The sequence below is a fragment of the Orycteropus afer genome, unplaced genomic scaffold (genome assembly GCF_000298275.1).
Source record: "Orycteropus afer afer isolate SDZICR_OR568_19922 unplaced genomic scaffold, OryAfe1.0 scaffold00067, whole genome shotgun sequence".
Lineage (NCBI taxonomy): Eukaryota > Metazoa > Chordata > Mammalia > Tubulidentata > Orycteropodidae > Orycteropus > Orycteropus afer.
The window spans coordinates 10,752,402-10,773,584 of record NW_006921654.1 but is presented as its reverse complement, the minus strand read 5'-3'; the positions used below and the strand labels follow the sequence as shown (position 1 = coordinate 10,773,584).

Below are 21,183 nucleotides of genomic sequence, written 5' to 3'. Positions count from 1 at the left end.
CCCTGTCTTTCAAAACCTATTCTAACGTGGGAAAATACTGCCTTTCACCGGAATCTTCTTTGGGTGCTACTGAAGACCTTTTCTGCTTGTACTGACTCCTTACAGGTTTTTCTCTCTAGCTGCATCCATCATTTGATAGTCTGAAGCTCCTTGCCTTTGTAAAGAGTATCTTTGTTTCTCAGTCTTTATGCTGAGCATTTTGTAAGCATGCTCTGTCATTCCTGAAAGTTTCTGTTTTCTGACAAGTGGCCTAGTTGGCTCTACTGGGAAAATCTCTTGCAAGAGATTTTCTGAAAGGAGAGGGAGTAAAAAAACAAAGTGTGAGGGTTTGAAAGTCTTTGAATTCCTTAAAGGTAAGGACTTGGTCTATTTTTATTACCCAGAGCCCCTGTTGAGTTCCCTCCTGCGTAGGATGCCAGAATTGGAGGCTCTGGAAATCATGAAGTTGGTGAATTGCCCCGAGACCTTCACACCAGACATGCGGTGCATCATGGGCGAGTCTCCCACAGTTCAGGGCTACTTTGTCCTGGCGGGAATGAACTCTGCTGGCCTGTCATTTGGTGGAGGAGCTGGGAAGTAAGTCTTTCTCATTAGAGTTAACCGTGAACGTGTGTCAGCTTGCCGAGCTTCTTTCCTTCTAGAACTACTTGTTCGTGTTGTGTGTAACATATTTAAGGTAGCATGTTAATCCTGATAAGGTATAGATGATTTGACAGTTGTCGTCTTCACAGTAAGCACCACAAAGGCTTGCCCTGTGTTCCAGAAATGCTGTCATTGTGTGAGATGTTGTCAGAACGCCTTGTTTGGTGTTAGTCACAGACTTGTGCACAGGACGTCCTTTTGTACTCCTTCAGTCGTAACAAATGTTGGTCCTTTGAGTGTATATTTGAGTTTGGTGAGTAAGGTAGGTGATCAGCCTGGGTTATACAAATTTTTATTTTAAAAGTACATGCTAATAGAAATTGAGGCTAGTTTTCTTGAGAGACTTACAAAATCACACTGAATACAGTTACAGAATAGGAGTTAACAAAAATGTTTGGTGCAAAGGAGATGTGGTCAGATAACTATACACTCACCCACGTTTACTATTTTACAGAAAATGCCCATTGGATGTATAAATTAGAATGTTTTTTGTGAGTTTCAGTCTTATTTCTCCATAGATGTGGTTTATGTCTTAAAACACTTTCTAGTAAATCTTACCATTAGAAATAAAATCCTAGTGGTCTTGTGAGAGCAGTAAATTGATCCTTGTTTTTTTTTTTTTTTCCAGAGAAGTTAAATTACCTAGCATTGCTCAGCTGGTTAGTGTGGGAAGATAGGAGTTTTTGATTCTGTTGATTCTTGATTGCTAGTCCAATGTTTTTAGCTTCTTGGGTATCACGTCTGAGGCCCAACAGCTTTTTCCTTCCATCTAAACAGGTACCTTGCAGAATGGATGGTCCAGGGTTATCCCTCAGAAAACGTCTGGGAGTTGGACTTGAAACGTTTTGGAGCCCTTCAGAGCAGCCGCACCTTTCTGCGCCACCGGGTCATGGAAGTCATGCGTAAGTGAGGCTTCATCCCATTCGCACCGAGCTGCAGGTGTCTTTCAGAAGGGCATATTTTCCCCAGTTCTTTAATAACTTAAACTTTGAGTTTGGCTTTAGGTGTCTGAATGTTTCCGGCCTTCTGGGAACAGGAAAGTAGAATAGGAATTTACAGGTGATAATACATGGATAGTCCCAGCACCACCTCTTTCCCACTTTGCCTTGAAAGACCCAGTCAGAGTGAATGCTCTCCTGCTTCATCTCTGAGGTCATTGCTTGCTTTCCAAGGCAGAGGGTTTGCCAAGTTGTTCTCAAAGCATAAGGCTTCTTCGGTGACTTCTATCTCTACTACATTAGGAGACCACTTCTCATGTAAATACAAACCATACATTTTCTGCTCTTTCCCCTTGCTCTGAGCTCCTTCCAACTTTGAAGGATGTGCCTCTTTATTTAACTTCTTTATCCACCTTGTCCCTGATTTATTTTCCACTAAACCCTCAGAAAGCCCTTTCCCTTAGAAAGGAGCTCTGGTGGCGTAGTGCCTAAGGCACTTGACTGCTAACTAGAAGGCTGGCGGTTCAAACCCACCAGCCACTCCTCGGAAAGGAGACAGGGCAATCTACTTCTGTAGTGATACCACCTCGGAAACCCAAGGAGGGGTCACTATGAGTCAGATTCGACTCAGAAGCAGTGAATTTGGTTTTGGTTTTGGTTTTGGTTTTGGTAGAGGTCATACACTTTCTGCCTGTTTTTACTGATTGCTGTTGCAGATTGGATATTAGGAGAAGTGAGTTCTGACCCTAGTTTTGTTATGTGAATGTCGTTACTGGGACAATACTGTGTAACCTCTCAGCTCTAAAGAGCTACCAAATCAAACTATGTGACACGTGCCCTTTCACTCCAGAAATGGGTGAAGTGGTAGAGAGGAAATGTCTATACCAGGTCTGAAAGCCAACAACAGTGGCATTATAAAGAGCGTGTGTCATTTTTTTCACACTTTATAACTGCCTGTGTCCCACCTTTATCTCTGCTATGGAGCTTAGGACATTTTAGAAGTATGACCTTTTTCTCACTGTTTCTCCCTAAATTTGGAAGTATAATTATAAATAGAGATCTAGAGTCATTATGTGACTCGTAGCTATATAATTTGAGAAGGGATAGATAAATAGCAGCTTTCTTTGGGAGCATGTCTGTGATTCTTGGTAATATTTGGCATATTAGGTTACGTTAGCATGGTAACTAGGAACGACTCCAGAGTTTGGCAGATGTTGGGAATTTCACACTAGACTCTTTAGTTTGGGCTTTCATGGATTGTTCCTGTCTGTTCTAGCTCTGTTATATGATCTAAAAGTTCCCCGTTGGGACTTCCAGACTGGGAGGCAACTTCGCACATCTCCTCTCTATGACCGGTTAGATGCACAGGGAGCCCAGTGGATGGAGAAACACGGATTCGAGAGGCCAAAGTACTTTATTCCACCTGATAAAGGTAAGAAGTCGCATCCTCGTTTTTGTTGTTGTATTGTTTTATTTTGTCTTGAAAATTAGTAACCCTTATTTTAAAAGGTACATAGGTAGATTGTGTTCCTAGAAGAATAAGTAATTAAAACCCTTTTGCTACAAGTAAACTTGTACAATGAGAGTCCCAACTGTGAATCCCATCCTTTTCTTTCTACCTTTCATTTTCCTGTTCCATAGACCTCCTGGCTTTGGAACAGAGTAAGACCTTCTATAAGCCGGATTGGTTTGACATTGTGGAGTCTGAAGTCAAGTGCTGTAAGGAGGCTGTGTGTGTCATTGACATGTCCTCTTTTACAAAGTTTGAAATAACAGTAAGTCATGCCTCCTGTTTCCTATCTTCATTCAAAACTGATTCAGTGGGTTGAGTTTTTTTTTTTTTTTTTTTGGTTTTTGGGGAAGTTTTACAGGGAAATTTCATTTTCCATACAGCAGTTCACATATACTTTGTCTCATGACATTGACTACAATTTACCCCAATGCAACAGCTCCTCTCCCACTTCCTCCCAGTAGTTACCTCTTCGCTATGTCCATCCCTCCATGCACTCCTGCCCCGTGAGCTGTCTTCCTATGCATAAGCAGCCCTCTTTCTCCCATGATTGATCTCTCTAAGGAGTGTATTTACCTCAGGTAAATGTTCAACTAATATGCCTGTCTTTTGTTTGGAAGCCACAGGTATGGGTTCGGTTCCAGACCTGAAGGGCAGCTAGGGGTTATAGTCTGAGGGGTTCCACCAGGCTCTATCAGATCAGCAAACCTGGTCCCTTTTTTTTTCTGAATGATTTTGAGTTTTGTTCCACATTGTTTTCCCTCTCTATCCAGGATCTCCTACATAGATCCCACTCCAAGTGGCTGACGGTGGTAGCTGGGCACCATCTAGTTCTTCTGGTCTCATAGTCACATAGGCTGCAGATCTCATGGTGTACCAGTCACTAGGACTAATTATTTTCCATGAATCTTTGGTTTTCTTCATTCTTCTTTGCTCTAGACGAGGAGAGACCCATTGTTGCATCTAGGTGGCTACTTGCAAGCTTTTAAGATCCCAGTTGCTTGCCAAAGTAGGAGGTGGAACAATGTTTTGTGTAGTATGTTATGCCAATTGAGCTTGATGTCCCCTGCGACTATGGTCCCGAGCCCACCGGTTCAACTACTCGGTCCCTCTGGGTCGATGGCTGTGACCAAGAAGTGACTACAACCTTGTCCCTTGTCATTTCTACTATACACATGGGAATTCTTACAGATCATACAAATACACTTATAGGACCATTGTCTGCCAACCCTATACAGGGTCTTGGGTACACTCCCTACTTCATGTCGTTGTTGTTGTTGTTATGTGCCGTTGAGTCAGACCCGACTCATAGTGACCCCTTCTTGGGTTTCCGAGGCAGTATCACTATGGAAGTAGATTGCCCCATCTTCCTTCCAAGAAGTGGCTGGTGGGTTTGAACCGCTAGCCTTCTGGTTAGCAGTCAAGTGCCTTAGCCACTATGCTACCAGAGCTCCCCCCATTTCATAGACGTACCTAATAATTCAGCCTGTCTACCCATCTATCCACCTGTATACCCATGTTTGCCTTCACTGACAACGCAGTACTGTAAGTGCAAATGGGTTCATCTTTGTTATCTGTACCTTGGCTGGGATATTTTAATGTTTCAACTGCAGTATAACATTTTTCTGAATTTTAAACTCTTTGTTTCTGGTTTTTAATTTGTTTAGAGAGGCTCATTTATCATCAGTTGATAGCTAACTTGCCCACGACCTTCTTGCAGTAGAGTGAATATCTATAGACGTTGTTGTGTGGGTGCTGGCTAATGGAACGCTCTGAGTAAGCTGCATCGCTCCTCAGGCAGGGTTACCCAGCCAGAAGCTGTTGTGCTCACTGCTCACTTTTCTCTGCTTTGTTCCCTAACCCTGCAGTCCACTGGGGATCAGGCATTGGAAATTCTGCAGTACCTCTTCTCCAATGACCTCGATGTGCCCGTGGGCCACATCGTGCATACCGGCATGCTCAACCAGGGCGGCGGCTATGAGAATGACTGCAGCATCGCCCGGCTGAACAAGCGCAGGTGAGCTTCACCACCACCCTGCTCTGCTCCTTCTGCAATGGCTCCTTGAGCCCTAAGGGCACTGTGGCAGAGCAGAGACCCTAACTCATTTTTCCAGGAAACCATAATTAGACTGAAGGGAAGAAAAAAAAACACATTAATTCCCACCCAGTTCACTAACTGCACAATACAAAAAGAAATTAGGGGGAAAAAAAGGAGAAACCCACCAAATTATGTAAAACTCAATATAAAAGAGTTGGTTGTCCCACTGGGAAAGTTGTCATATCTTAAGTTAGTAATTCTGCATAATTTTTTTGGCATTAACAGGAAGCCAAAATCTTCTGTTTTGTCATTATGTGAGAAGTCTTAGGATGGTGCTCCTCACCTCCCTGAAACCTAAGCAATGATTTGCTCCTGTTCTACTCATTGCTTCAGTGTAGGTCATGTTTCTGCCAGTTGTAGACTGGTGTATAAAATAGTCACCCCTGAGTACTGTGGTCCTTTAAGCAATTAGCTACATGAGACCAGTCAGCAGTTACCCCAAAAGCAAACATGAAGGCAAGGAGTGGCAGGGAGCTAGATCAATGAAAACAGCACAAGCAGAATGGAAATCATGAGAATACTTATTATAAAAAATTGTAACCAATGGCACAGAATAATTTGTATAGAAAACTGCTATATAAACTTCCACCTAAAACACAACAAAATACTGCTTTTAAAAAACTAGATGAGAACCCACACATCTATGGTCAAATGATTTTTGACAAGGGTGCAAAATCCATTTGATAGGGGAAAAAAGACTCTCTTTGATAAATGATGTTATAAAAATTGGATTTCCACATTGAGAAAAATTCAGAAGCTGGATCTGTGCCTGATAACCATACATAAAAGCAAATACAAAATAAAAGATTAAAGGTCTAAATGTGAAAAGTAAAATTACAAAATTCTTAGATGAAAATGCACACTTAGTTAGGCTTACCTTTTAACAATGGATTAGCTAATAAAATAACAAAAGCACAAATAGCAAAAGACTAAGTAAATAAGACCTAATGAAAATTAAAAACATGTGCTCATGAAAATACACAAAACATGTAAAAAGATAAGCTAGCAACTGGGAAAATATCTTAAGAAACTAGACATCCAATAAGAACCTTATGACCAAAATATATATACAACTTCAGCTTAACAACAAAAAGACAAATAACCCAATCAAAAAATGAGTTAAGAACTTGAATAGATATTTCATCAAAGAAGACATTCAGATGGCCACCAAACACACGTAAAGATGCTTAACATCATTAGTTGTCAGAGAGACGCAAATCAGAACCACAATGAGATAACCATTACACGTCCATTAGGATGGTTAATTAAGATAAAAAAAAAACAGCTGTTGACAAGGATGTGGGGAAATATGACATCCATTGCGGGTGGGAATGTAAAATGATACAGCTATTGTGGAAAATGGTGGCAGGTCCTCAAAAAAAACTAAAAATAGAACTACCATATGACCCAGCACTCTCACTGCTAGATATATACTCAAAACACTTAAAAGCAGAGACTTAAACAGATAATTGTACCCAGTGTTCATTGTAGCACTATTCACAACAACAGCATGCATCTATGGGTGAATGGATAAATAAATGTATTACACACATACAATGTGATATATTCAGCCAGTAAGAGAGATGAAGTCTTGATAGATAATATACAGTATGGATGGAACCTGAAGACATGCTGAGTGAAATAAGTCAATCACAAAAAAACAAATCCTGTATGACTCACTCACATGACAAGACAAGAACAGGCAAGTGTGAGAAAACCAGAGTTTATCAGTCGTTACCAGGGATGGTCGGGAGGGGAAATGGGGATTATCACTTGTTGTTGTTAGTGCCGTCGAGTCGGCCCCGACTCATAGCGACTCCTCCTTGGGTTTCCGAGGTGGTATCACTACGGAAGTAGATTGCCCCATCTTCCTTCCGAGGAGTGGCTGGTGGGTTTGAACTGCCAGCCTCCTGGTTAGCTGTCAAGTGCCTTAATTGGCAAAAGTTGTATGATAGCTATGTTTACAAAAAGAGTAGCTAGTGAGACTGCTTATGTACAAGCAAATACATCATGGGCTTTGGTTCCTTGGTTTGGAGGTTTAGGGTCATGGTGTCATGGGACATCCCAGTTAATTGGCATAATAATGTGCTTAGTTCTTCTATTCTACCCTGTATTTCTTGGTCTCTATTTTCCTGGAGCAACAGGGGAAGAAGCAGAGTCAGGAATGAGAGGAAGAAATGGAATGTGTACCTAATTGCCTCTGTGAGCAACTGCCCTCTTTGCCATGTTGTTGTTAGGTGCTATCAGTGCAGCTCCAACTTACAGCCACCCTGTGTACAACAGAATGAAACACTGCCCAGTCCTGCACCAGCCTTACAATCTTTGCTATACCTGAGCCCATCATTGCAGCCACTGTGTCAGTCCATCTCATTGTCAATGCATTTTCATTGGCCCCCTACTTACCAAGCATGATATCCTTCTCCAAGGAATGGTCCCTTCTGATAACGTGACCAAAGTAGGTGAGACAAAGCGGCCACTCTTGCTTCCAAGGAGCATTCTGGCTGCACTTCTTCTAGGACAGATTTGTTAGTTCCTTTGGCAGTCCATTGCACTTTCAGTATTCTTCACCAACACCACAACTCAAAAGCATCAACTCTTCTTCAGTCTTCTTACTCATTGTCCAGCTTTCACATGCCTGTGAGGTGATTAAAAACACCATGGCTTAGGTTAGGCACACCTTAGTTTTCAAAGAGACAGCTTTGCTTTTCAGTACTTCAAAGAAGCCTTTTGCAGCAGATTTGCCCAGTGCAATATGTTGTCTGATTTCTTAACTGCTGCTTCCACTGGTGTTGATTGTGAAACCAAGTAATACAAAATCTTTGACAACTTTTCTCCATTTATCGTGATCCTGCTTATTGGTCTGGTTGTGAAGATTTTCATTTTCTTTGTGTTGAAATGTAATCCATACTGCAGACTGGCATCTTTAATCTTCAATAAGTGCTTCAAGTCATCTTCACTTTGAGCAAGCAAAGTGGTGGTGTCTGCATGTTGCAGGTGGTTAATGAGTCTTCTTCCAATCTTGATGCCACACTCTTCTTCATATAGTCCAGCTTCTCAGATTATTTGCTCAGCATACAGATTGAATAAATATGGTAAAAGGATACAACCCTGATACACTCCTTTCCAGATTTTAAACCATGCAGTATCCCCTTGTTCTCTTAGAACGACAGCCTCCTGGTCTCTGTATAGGTTCTTCATGAGCACAATTAAGTGTTCTGGAATTCCCGTTCTTCTCAGTCTTACCCATAAATTGTTATGATCTACACAATCGAATGCTTTTGCATAGTCAACAAAGCACAAATAAACATCTTTCTCGTATTCTTTGCTTTGAGCCAAGATCCATCTGACATCACCAATGATATCCCTCATTCCACATCCCCTTCTGAATCCAGCTTGCATTTCTGGAAGTTCTCTGTCAATAAAATGAGTGCTGCAACTGTTTTTTAGTTATCTTCACCAAGATTTTTCTTGCATGTGGTATTAATGATACTGTTCGATAATTTCCACATTCTGGGGGATCACCTTTCTTTGGAATGGGTGTAAATATGGATCCCTTCCAGTCAGTTGGCCAAGCAGCTATCTTCCACATTTCTTGGCACAGATGAGTGAGCACTTCCACCATGACATCTGTTTGCTGGAACAGCTTAGGGGGTATCCCATCAGCTCCTGAAGCTCTGTTCTTCACCAGTTCTTTCAGTGCAGCTTCAGCTTCTTCCTTTGATATAACTGGTTCTTGATCATGTGCCACCTCCTGAAATGGATGAACATCGACCAGTTCTTTTTGGTACAGTGACCAAATTCCTTCCCTCATCTTTTGATGTTTCCTGCATTATTTGATATTTTGTCCATAGAGTCTTTCAATATTGCAACTTGAGGCTTGAATTTTTTCTTCAGTTCTTTCAGCTTGAGAAATGCCGAGGGTGTTCTTTCTGTTGGTTTTCTAACTCCAGGTCTTTGCACATTACATTATAATAATTGATTTCGTCCTCTCAAGCTGCTCTTTGAAATTTTCTGTTCATCTTTTTTATCTTGTCATTTCTTCATTCGCTTTAGCTACTTTCCATTCAAGGCCAAGTTTCACAGTGTCTTCTGACATCCATTTTGGTCTTTTTTTCCTGTCCTGTCTTTTTAATGACCTTTTGCTTTTTTCATGAATGATGTTCTTGGTGTCATCCCACAGTTCCTCTGGTTTTGGGTCACTAGTGTTCAGTGCATCAAATCTGTTCTTTAGATGGTCTCTAAATTCTGGAGGGATGTAATCAAGGTCATATTGTAGCTCTCATGGACTTGTTTTAATCATCTTCAGCTTCAACTGGAACTTACGTATGAGCAGTTGATGGTCTGTTCCACAGTCAGCTCCTGGCTTGTTTAGACTGAAGAAACTGAGCCTTCTCCATTGCTTCTTTCCACATTTAATCATTCTTATTCCTATGTACTGTATCTGGTGATATCCACCGTTTATGTTGTTGAAAAAAGGTATTTGCAATGAATAAGTCATTGGTCTTGCAAAATTACATCATACGGTCTCCAGCATATCACCAAGGCCATATTTTCCAACTACTGGTGATTCTTGTTTGTTTCCAATTTTTGTATTCCGATCACTAGTAATAGATTGCCATGAGACGAAAAAAAATTTGATGGTGCCTAGCTACCATTACTAAACATTTGATCAAAGATCCTGTAGAAGAGTCTTGATCAAAAAGGACAGAATGCAGAACAGAGTTTCAAATTCTCATGAAATCCGATTTTCTGGTGCATTTGCAGCTGGATGACCCTGGAACTATTGCCCTGAGATAAACTTTAAACCAAAAATATCCTCTGAAGTCTTCTTAAAACAAAATCATAATTAAGCATAACAAATAAAGAATCTCTATCTTGAGCACTGTGCTCTTTTAAGATCTAGCTACATGAGATCAGATGGACCACAACACCTTGCAAGATGAGATGGGAGGCTTAGTGGGCAGTAAGTTTATGTTAATGAGGAAGCATCAATCAGTTCAGACGAGGAAGATGAGAATGGTTACACAATTCAAAGCACGTAATCAGTGTCACAGAATTGTACAGGTAGAAATTGTCAGATTTCAGTATTCTCATCAGCAACAACAAAAATAAATTCTTTAAAAAAAAAAAAAAAACCTAGATGAAAGCATGATTGCTTCTCAAATCATTTTTGTTACCCGGTTTTGATTACTCTTGGATCTCGCTTTCAGTTTCTTCATGATTTCTCCGACTGACCAGCAGGTCCACTGTTGGTCCTGGCTTGAGAAACACATGCCAAAAGACAGTAACCTGCTGCTGGAGGATGTCAGCTGGAAATACACTGGTAAGGGGCCTTTGAGAGCCCACTGAGCAGGGAAAGGCCAGGAGTTCAGGTTACCTTGGCCATGTGCCTTTTGATACTTGACATTCAAAGAGGAAGGTCAAAATGAGTGTGAAAGAGGCTCTCTGGTCATAGAAAAGTGATCTCTAAAATACTCTCCCTATTTTATGAATGAAGTATAAAATGAAATAATATTTTCTTCAGACTTTTCCCTTATTATTTGTTTTTTTAAGTAATAACAATTTCTTCCTTCAGCAGTAATGGGTCAGTGAGTGACAGGGGAGCTGCCCCTTTTTCTACCTCCTTAGTCCAGGTAAACCCCACCCTCCCCACTCCAGGTCAACCCCTCCTTACTGCCCACTTAACTCTCTGCTGTCCTTTGCCCCCAGTGTTTGCACTCCCAGTCCCTCATTCTCAATTCCTTGTAGTAGCGAACATGATTGATTTCTTGCCACCAGACTGGCAAGCCACAGACTTACTGGACAGAAGTTTTCCAGGACTAGCCTATACTGTAGAGTTGATGTGGAACTAGTACCAGCTGCTATCACAAGCTTCAGAGTCGAGGGTGGGTTGGCTGTCCCTCCTTCAGGCACTCATTGGAATCAGGGTTTTTCCCATCACGTTTTTTCACCATTGGGAACCTGTGGCTTTTAAAGTCACTGGGGAAGGGAAAGAGAACAGGGATTGGAAGAAGGGTGATGGCCAGTCCGAGAAAAGGGCTCATACCCATTGACAATGATCTGGTCTTGTAATCCCATGCTAACTGCAAAAGAGGCTGTGAAATGCTGTCTTGCTGTGTACTCAGGAAGAGGAAACATACTGTCCAGGCTCTGTCATGGCGGTCGCTGCATTTCACAGGCCTGCCAGTAAAGAGAGAAATTGGAATGCAGTGTGTCCACACTTTGATTGCTGTGCACAGGGGTGGACTTACCACCAGGCCTGGCCCTAGGTGAGCAAATCCAGAAAGAACCTTCCCATCACCCCAGCTGTTCACCTGGAAAAAAAACTTGTTCTCTTCTGTTTAGCCCTCAATCTGATTGGCCCCCGAGCTGTGGATGTTCTGTCTGAGTTGTCCTATGCTCCTATGACTCCTGACCACTTCCCAAGCCTCTTTTGCAAGGTGGGTGCTAGTAAAGTTCTGTTTTCAAACTGGTGGGGAGTTTTTATTTTACATTGGGGAGTTTTTATTTTGCATCCACTCCTCACTGACTGACATGGTCAGGTTCTGAAAGACCAAGGCGTATGCGAAAATCAGCATCATGTAAAAGTGGAGAATGAGCTTCCCGTACCACCCGGACAAGGGTCCATACAATGTTGTCCTGGGTTCCCATCATAAGTTAAAGGGGAAGCTTCATAATGTCTGGAGCTCTTGATGTCCTGCAGATGAAGGAGGAGGATGTCCTCAAATTCCTTGCAACAGGAATCCACTTAAGTGGCACCAGCCTTAACCTCCAAATGGGACAGTGTATGTGTGAAGGAAAGTGATGGCATCTACACCATAAACCTGAAGAGCACGAGGGAGAAGCTTCTGTTGGCAGCTCGGGCCACTGTTGCCATCGAAAACCTAACTGATGACACGGATACCGGTGGGCTGTGCTGAAGTTCACTGCTGCCACTGGAGCCACTCCTACCTATTGCTGGCACTTCACACCTGGACCCTTCACTGACCAGATCTAAGCAGCCTTCCAGGAGCCACGTCTTCTAGTGGTTACTGATCCCAGGGCTGACCTTCAGCTTCTCACAGAGAATCTTAGATCAGCTTGCCCACCATTGCTCTGTACAACACAGATTCTCCTCTGGGCTGCATGGACATTGCCATCCCACGCAGCAGCCAGGGAGCTTGCTCAGTCAGTATAATGTGAATGCTGTGTCGGAAAGTTCTGCGCGCGTCTAGCGTCATCTCCCAAGAACAGCTGTGGGAGGTGATGCTGATCTCTACTTGCACAGAGATCTGGAAGATACTGAAAAGGACAAGCAGGCTGTTCCTGAAAAGGACAAGCAGGCTGTTCCTGAAAAGGTGTGACCAAGGACAAATTTCAGGGTTAATGGACTGCTCCCGATCCTGAATTCACTGCTGCTCAGCCCAGGGTCACAGACTGGCCTGAGGACGTGCAGGTGCCCTCTCTGCCTTTCAGCAGTTGCCCACTGCAGACTGGAGTGCTTAGCCTGCAACTGAAGACTGGTCTACAGCCTCACTGCTCAGGCCACTGAGAGGCTAAGAATAACCACTGAGTGGTCCTGACCTATCTTCCACTATCTCTTAGAAAATGGAAATAAGATTAATGGAAAATAAACCCTAGTTTCAAAAAAAAAATGGAGGATGACTACGTCATTACATCACTTTCTCATTTCATCGTTACATATATACTACCAAGCCAATGAGAATCATGGTCTAGCCGAGTTGACACATAAACTGAACCGTCACAGCCAGCATTACTCTCGCTTTTGTACCTTGAAGTTTGTTACTACCACATGTATATCATCAGTGCACAAAATAGTTGGATACCATTGTCATAAATGCAAAGTGTCAGATAATAAGGTAGTCAATAAGTGAGGAGTAGGTGTATAATAATTATAGTTACATATCATCATGGTGCTACACTCACAAAGTGTTTTGACCTTTAAGCAAACAAGCAATAACTGAGTAATTTTATTTCCTTTTTCTTTCTCCTTCAAGATTTCCTTACTTAGTAAGCATTTGGATGTCTTTAAGGTGAATTTAAATTATCTGAATGTTAGTGCTATATATTCATAAGTTTCTGTAGTAGTAGATTAAAATTTTACATTTCAGGATTATGAAAATGACACCAAAAATGTAGCATCTAGGCATTTGACGGGAGCTCTGCTATAGTGCCTAAGGCATTTGATTGCTAACCAGAATTCTGGCGGTTCAAACCCACCAGCCACTCCTCAGAAGGAAGGTTGGGCAACCTATTTCTGTAGTGATACTGCTTCAGAAACTCAAGGAGGGGTCACTGTGTGTCAGATCCGATTCCGTGGCAGTGAGTTTGGTTTTTGGTAGGGCATTTGACTGTTAACCAGAAAGCTAGTGGTTCAAACCCACCAGCCACTCCTTGGAAGGAAGGCTGAGCAATCTGTTTCTGTAGTGATACCGCCTCGGAAATCCAAGGAGGCATTGCTATGAGTCGAATCAACTCCATGGCAGTGAGTTTGGTTTGGTTTTTAGGACCCATTTGCTCTGTGCAGTGCTTCCTTTTTTTCATATATAGGGTAACTTCCTTGTACATGGCATCTTCTAGTAAGAAACGTTTAGGTGAATCCTTAAACAACTTACATAATTTTCTTTCTTATAAAGGACAACTATAGCTGAGTGGAAGGTGCTGTGGAGGCACGATGGTTAAAAGCTTCCAGCTACTAACCAGAAGGCCAGTGGTTCAAAGCTACCAGCCACTCTGGAGGAGAAAGATGTGGTTGTCTGCTTCTGTAAAGGTTTAGAATCTTGGAAACCCTATGGGGCAGTTCAGCTCTGTCCTGTAGGATCTCTGTGAGTGAGAATAAACTTGATGGCAGTGAGTTTGAGTTTTTGTCACTATAGCTGAATGAAATAAATTATAAATTAATAAAAGAAATGCAAACTGAATAGAAAGCAATTGATAACAGAGATCCAACCTCTAAGGTGCAAGTCGGAAACAGTTACTTATGGAGGCTCTTTGAAGTTCATGTCAGAGTTGGAATCCAACCACAAATTTTTTTTTACAGTTTTCCTTTTTCCCCACAGCAAAGGGAGAGCAAAGGAAACTTTCCTTAGTCAGTCATCAGCAAAGCCTTCCTGGTGCTCTCTGGTTTCAGGAAGGAGTGATTCATAAACTTGCCCCTAGAGAGTGAGTGTCACCTCGTGTCAGGCTTCTAAGGAAGCAGTATGCTTTTGTGCCCTTTGGGACTCCCCACTTTCCCTTATGGGGGCGGTAGTTAAGCCAGTGATTCCTGTTAGGTAGCTAAGCTGCTAAAACATTCTTTAAAAATCAGAAGCCAGAGCTCTGAGCCCAGGATCACGGGTGACTTCTGTTCTCTAGGCATCAGGCATCAACTTTGTGTAGCAGGTGCCCATGATTTGTCTGCAGAGACCCTCTCATCTTCATGCTTCCAAAGGCCCTGACTAAAACAGTGTCTTTAGCAGGACTTTGCAAATGGAAGTGTTTCATGTGTGTCAAAGACATTGCCTCTACTTGCCCCATCAACTTGTCCCAAACTCCTGACATTGTGAATTACATGAGAACTAAAACTAAAAACGAAACCCATTGCCACAGAGTCTCTTCTAACTCATAATGACCCTGTAGGACAGAGTATAACTGGTCCATAGGGTTTCCAGTCTTTATGTAAGCAGACTGCCCCATCTTTCTCCCAAGGTGTAGGTATGAATTCAAACGCCCAACCTTTCAGCAGCCAAGCACTTTAACCACTGGGCCACCAGGGCTCCTGGGAATCTCGTGAGAAAAGATACTGTAAAGGCTGTGCTTCATTCTCAGAAGCCTCAGTTCCTGGAAAGGCCATGGTCGGGATGCAATTCTGCCATTTACACGTGTCTTCTTTAGGGCACAGAAGTAATGAGTAGGGGTTACCTTGAGCATTTTTTCTTTCAGAAGATACAGTTTGAGTGCCCACTTCCCCTGAAGAGTTTCCAAGGCTGACATTCTCCTTTGTTTTCTCAGGAGATGAGTGTGGGCTATGCCAACGGCATCCGGGTGATGAGCATGACTCACACGGGAGAGCCAGGCTTCATGCTGTACATTCCCATCGAGGTGAGAGGTTCCCCTCGCTGCCAGAACCCCCGGAGGGGATAGCTGTGTGTCATTGGCCTTTGTGATTGGGCTGGGCTGCACTGAAGAGATTTTCAAATGCTTAACTGAGTTATTTAAATTCTTAAAGGTAATAAATTCACTTGGGTTGTTTTTTTAAAAAAAAAAAACACTAAAAAGTATTCAGTCAGTGCTGTCTGACCTTTTGCTACCAGCAGCCACCACTAGTGATACTGCGATTAGCTTTTGGCATGTCTTACCAGATTTTTAGGGAGCTCTGGTAGTATAGTGCCTAAGGCACTGGACTGCTAACCAGAGGGCTTGTGGTTCAAACCCACCAGCAACTCCTCGGAAGTAAGATGGTGCAATCTACTTCCGTAGTGATACTGCCTCAGAAACCCAAGGAGGGGTCACTGAGTCGGGTCCGACTCAAGGGCACATAACAACAACAACAACCAGATTTGTATGCAGATGTAAGCAAAATCAAAGACACTCTTACTCCCTTTTTTTTCTCCCCCAGTATTTTATTTTGGTGACGGTGTACTCAGCAGATAACACCTACTCACCATTCCCTCTCTCTCCATGTTGTTTCACCACCCTTGACTTAGAATCGCTGCCCCATAAGCTGCTCACCTGTGTGTTAGAGTGGCTGTTGTCATTTGATGGGATAGAATGACTCTTTAAAAAGAGCGCGGTGCTCAAGGTGAGCATTCTCGACTCATTCAGCCAAATTCCTACTTGTTTGAAGATAACTTCAGGAGAGGTTCACCTCAAGGTTCCAAATCTTTCTCATGCCAGTAGACTTTAGGTTCTTCCAGGTCAGTCCTCGTTTTAAAAACACAAACAATAGCATACTGCTATTCTCATCTTTTTTTTTTTCCCAATTAACAATTTATCTTAGCTCTTTCCATGTTAATTCCTGCAGAGAAAGAGCTTCCACCATCATTTTGTAAAGCATTGTCCCATTATTCCATCATAGTTGAGTCATATTTATTTATTTAACTAATCTGGTGCTCATAAACAGTGTGGTGGTCCCAGCCCTTTATGATAAATGATTCTGCAGTGTTAAAGATTCTCTGTCCTTGTAGCTAGTGCTGGCAGAGCTGTCAGACTTCAGGCTGCCTGCCAGCCCGCCAGGGTGACGGTAGCTCACTACTTACCCCTGGGCTGTGGAGAATGAGACATCCTAGGAAGAAAACCTTCTCCTTTGTCAAGTTCATATGGCAGTCATCAGACACTCCCAGACATACTCCATGTCCAGTTCTGAAGTGTCTGCTCAGTACTGACCTTCTGTCTCTCCCTGTAGTATGCCCTGCATGTATACAATGAAGTGATGAGTGTTGGGCAGAAGTACGGAATCCGAAATGCTGGCTATTACGCTCTTCGCAGTCTCCGAATTGAGAAGTTTTTTGCCTTCTGGGGTCAGGATTTAAATACCTACACCACACCCCTGGAATGTGGACGAGAGTTTCGGGTGAAATTAGAGAAGGTACTGTATATTGTCGCACTGCAGTCTGTCTGTCAGACCCCTGAGGGGTGAAATCGGCTTTAGAATGGGAAGACGAGCTGATGTGGGAAGAAAGGTGGTGAGCATCAGGTAAAAATACAGGCAGACCTTGGACGCGCTGTGGGTTCAGTTCTAGATAACCGTAATAAAGCAAGTATCGCCAGAAAGCAAGTCACACGAAATTTTTGGTTTCCCAGTACATGTAAAATTTATGTTTACACTATATTGTAGTCTATTTAAAGTGTGCAATAACGTTATGAAAGAGTTTAAAATACTGTGAGAATGACCAAAAATGTGACACCGAGACACACAGTGAGCACGTGCTTTTGGCAAACATGCTAGCAGACTTGCTTGCTCGACGCAGGGTTGCCACCAGCCTTCAGTCTGTCAAGGTGCAGTATCTGTGAAGCACAATAAAGTGGAGTATTCTTGTAAGGATGATTAGGCTATCCTTAGACCAAAATCTTACCAGCGCCATAAAACAAAGGAACATGAGAACATTAAATGGGTAGTACTTGTTTCCCAGTGCTCTTTTAGGCTGGGTGCTCTTTGTGGAATTTTCCTGAGTTGATTATGATAGTTAATTAACAGGCTATGAGTATTTCTACAAATTGGCCATCTCACAATTAGCTGCCAATCTTTGTTTCTTTTTAAAGTAATATATGAACATGTTTTTTATTTTTTTTTTAAAAAAGAGTATACAATGAAAATGAGTCTGTTTCCAACCTCAGCCCTACCCACTCTCACTGTCCCCTTTGTCAGAAGGACCTATCCTTTCAGAGAGCTTCAGTGAGTAATTTCCTATCCCAGCCCAACGTTTCCTCTTTCCTAGGGGATGGATTTCATCGGTCGGGATGCCCTGCTGCAGCAGAAGCAGAATGGGGTGTATAAGCGCTTCACTATGTTTATCTTGGATGACCACGACACAGACCTGGACCTCTGGCCTTGGTGGGGAGAGCCCATTTACCGAAACGGGCAATATGTCGGCAAGACCACCAGCAGTGCCTATAGCTTCACCCTGGAGCGCCACGTGTGCCTGGGCTTTGTGCACAACTTTTCTGAGGACACCGGGGAGGAGCAGGTGGTGACAGCAGATTTCATCAACCGGGGAGAGTATGAGATTGATATTGCGGGCCACCGGTTCCAGGCCAAAGCCAAGCTCTACCCCTTCAGCTCCCTCTTCACTCACAAACGCCGAAAGGATGACATGGAGCTAAGTGATTTCCACGGGAAGTAATGCTAGGACAGTCTTGCCTCCTCCCCCATCAGTTCATCCCCAGAGAAGGACACCTTAGCATCTTTCTTCTGATCCCTTCCCTCTTCTTTTCCATCCTTCACCTTCCATCTGCCCTCCTTGATGTAATTTCACACTTGACCTACTTTAAGTCCTTTTGCTTGGAAGCCTCTCTCCTTCCATCTCCTCCTTTTGCGTCCGTCCTCTCCTGATCCTTCCTCTGGGCTTTTCTTCCTTTCCCCCCCCACCCATCTCAGATTCCTGTGGTGGCAGGAAATACATCTGACAGGCAGGACAGGAGCAGGCTCCTTGTGGAAGGGAGTTAAGGGAACAGGCTGACCTCACATACTGTGTCTTCAAGCAGGCAGCGCTGGTGTTGTGCAGGCCTCGGGGCAGGAGGTCATCTCCCGGGGGCTGACTTTCCTCTGGGAGACCTGTTAGTTGGGTGGAGTTGCTAGATGTCGGCCTTGGCCCTGTGGAACAGCTTGTGCCTTTCAGCCAGGCAGACCACTCTCCCCTGGCTGTTGTACAGTGGGCTTGGCACTTTGATACCTCTAGCAAGAGGACAGTCATCTACCTCACTGACAAGAGGCTTGGCATGGATGATCTCTGGTCTACAGCAGAGAAGAGCAGTTAACTGGCCCCATCTTGACCCTTCCTGAGGAAACCCTTGTCAAGAGCTTTGGGCTGGGACAGCCCTGCCTACAGTTTTACTCATCTCTTGTTAATTTCTGTAATGAGTGGCTGTGGGTTTATTGTTTTGTTTTGTTTTGAGCTGAGTAAACAAGTAAGCCACAGTGTTTGGAAGGGAAAAACCATGTTGCCTTTTGTGTTGCTTTTCACAGCTGAAGCATCTGACCTCAGAAAGTACACCACACTAAGTTGGGTTTTCTGCTGTTGAACAGTGCTGCTTTTCTTTCACCTGTTCCGAGTTCAGGCACCCACCTCAGTTTTCCTGTCCTCCAGGGACATTTGACAGTACAGTCTCTCTATCCCCTCTGCACCATCAGAGAGACTCAGCATCAGTCTCTCTCCCGTGAAAACAGGGAGAAGAAGGGGTAGCATGTCATCCTGGTTGAGTAACTAAACTGTGCTGGCCACGCTAAGGCCAGAGAGCTGCTAGAATGCCAAGTTTGCTTTCTCTGGTGTGGAGCAGACTGAGCCACACAGAGATGACCTACACAGCTCTCCTGGAGTGTGCATGGTGTGAGGGTGAGTCACAGAAGCCTTGAAGTGCTTCCTCGTCTCTTCCCAGGCTTTGCTGTTCTCATCTAGGATCCCTTCGTATCTTATGGACTAGAAAGTAGTGTACCACAAGATGGCCCTGCACACTTTCAAGCAGTGTCTCTGTTTTCTGAAGGTAAAACTGAAACATCACAGACTGCTGTGTGGTCCCAACACTTCATTCTCTCTCGAATATAGATAGCTCTATTCTGTTTTGGGTTTTTTTTTTCCCCCCTTCCCCCTTAAGTATAAACTAAATACTATGAGAGATTTTAAGTGAATGGTTGCCTTTACTGTCTTGATATCTTAAAGCATTAGCTCTAATGGGACTATCATTAAAGAAAGTCCTTTCATTTTATTAGCTGGAAATTCACAACTGTCTGCCTTCTGTAGCATTTCTTTGAGATCTTGGTTGATCTACTTAATCAGGATGACTCTCTGTCCCTTCTAGACATTTCTTACAATTTCCTCAGCACTAGACCCTTTCTAATTGATGACTGACTTTAGTATCCATCCTTTTTAGGGTCTTAGTTGATTTATTAAGGGGGCATGTGATTAGAGTTCTGTTTGGGGGCATGTCTGTTTTGAAGGAAATGTGCATTTAACTAGCTGGGATATGCCGCTTCTAGGCAAAGAGGACAGTGAAGTGTCACCTAGCCAGAGAACAGCTGTGAAAAGACGTGGAATGGAGTGGGCACTTAGCCAAATGGAGTTAACAGCAAGGTAACTGTCCTATGCAGATGGAAACAGAACACCTAGAGGCACAGGTAGCCTGTCATGTTCCAGGTACATAGTATTTGTACCACCCGAAGTTGTCTTTGTAAATGAAAAGTTTGAGATTAAATCCAAAAGAAATGCTTAATTTATGCACAGACACGATTCCTTCTGCCTTAAATGTGGTGGTAAATTTACTGTTTAACTATAAAATAGAAGTAGTATATCGCTTAATAAAGTCCAAATTTAAAAAATGAAAGTCCTCTCCATAATTTAAATTGGAGAATACCATCATCATAGTGTATTATTTAAATAGAAGTTTCATCAGAAGTATCTGGAAATAGTTCTAAAACTTCAGATTCTCTTTTTTCTGTTCTTGTTAACCTCTAGCTAATTGCTGTTTTACTAATTAGTTGTCCTTTCCAGAAGTAGGAGGTGAATCTGATGTTGTGTCCAAAGTTATGCAGCCACTTGCTAGTGAACAAAGCTGGAAGTCCTGGCCTCCTGACTCTTGATGTTGCACTCTTTCCCTCTGAGCCAACAGAACAGTGCTGCACTCGCTGGAGGAGAGCACGGGTGGGGCGAGCATGCAGGCCTGCAGTCGGAAGTATCTTAGCCGTGAACGGATGCCACATTCCTGAGACTCCAGCAAGATTTGATCTTCTGGGGCAGCATTTGTTTGCTGAATGCCCTGAGACGTACATATTTCTTTTCTGCCACTTTAAAATTCATCCTTGAGGTCTCCAGGTTCATACAGATAAAGGCAGAGTGAATCTGTTGTTGGTATGAATTTGGTCTGGTGTGAGTTTTTTCAACAGGCAGAGCTGAAGATGAGTGTGACTCTCCTGCCTCTCACAGAATTGCTTTGCCTCTGCCTAATGTCATATGCATATGTGGTAAAGAGGAGAGGACATCTGACCTTGCTGACCCATTGATGTCAGATGGTCAAATGCTCTGGGCTCCTGAGAGATGGCAACCTCTTCACTAAATGGGGTTGCTGATAGGTGGCCTAGATCCAGAGGCCTGACTACAAGTCCACAGGAATGTTTAATGTCATTTCCATCTCTTGGACAAGGGGGCCACAGGTGTTTGCCTTGTGTGACAGCTCATCCTGGAGAGCCAGTGAGACTTCTCTCCCTAGAGATTTGAGGGACTCTGGGCCTCTCGCGAATGTGGTGTGGCTGGACTTGAGCTTTAGGTGGTTGAGCACTTGTTTCTCCCCAAAATCGTCAGTCCTTA

The 21,183-nt window shown here is 43.2% G+C and overlaps 1 protein-coding gene and 1 pseudogene across 1 annotated transcript in view; both read left to right on the top strand.

Annotated features, from left to right (window-relative positions):
• PDPR (pyruvate dehydrogenase phosphatase regulatory subunit) overlaps positions 1 to 18,009 on the top strand; it is a 35,572-nt gene extending 17,563 nt beyond the window's left edge. The window contains exons 8-17 of the mRNA XM_007940354.2: positions 384 to 576; positions 1,420 to 1,544; positions 2,857 to 3,012; positions 3,222 to 3,355; positions 4,959 to 5,107; positions 10,399 to 10,511; positions 11,534 to 11,628; positions 15,179 to 15,268; positions 16,572 to 16,754; positions 17,605 to 18,009. Of these exons, the coding sequence (XP_007938545.1) occupies positions 384 to 576; positions 1,420 to 1,544; positions 2,857 to 3,012; positions 3,222 to 3,355; positions 4,959 to 5,107; positions 10,399 to 10,511; positions 11,534 to 11,628; positions 15,179 to 15,268; positions 16,572 to 16,754; positions 17,605 to 18,009 (1,643 nt within the window). The remainder of the gene's footprint in view (positions 1 to 383; positions 577 to 1,419; positions 1,545 to 2,856; positions 3,013 to 3,221; positions 3,356 to 4,958; positions 5,108 to 10,398; positions 10,512 to 11,533; positions 11,629 to 15,178; positions 15,269 to 16,571; positions 16,755 to 17,604) is intronic.
• Positions 11,865 to 12,750, top strand: LOC103196585 (annotated as a pseudogene).
• Positions 18,010 to 21,183: the final 3,174 nt, after the last annotated feature.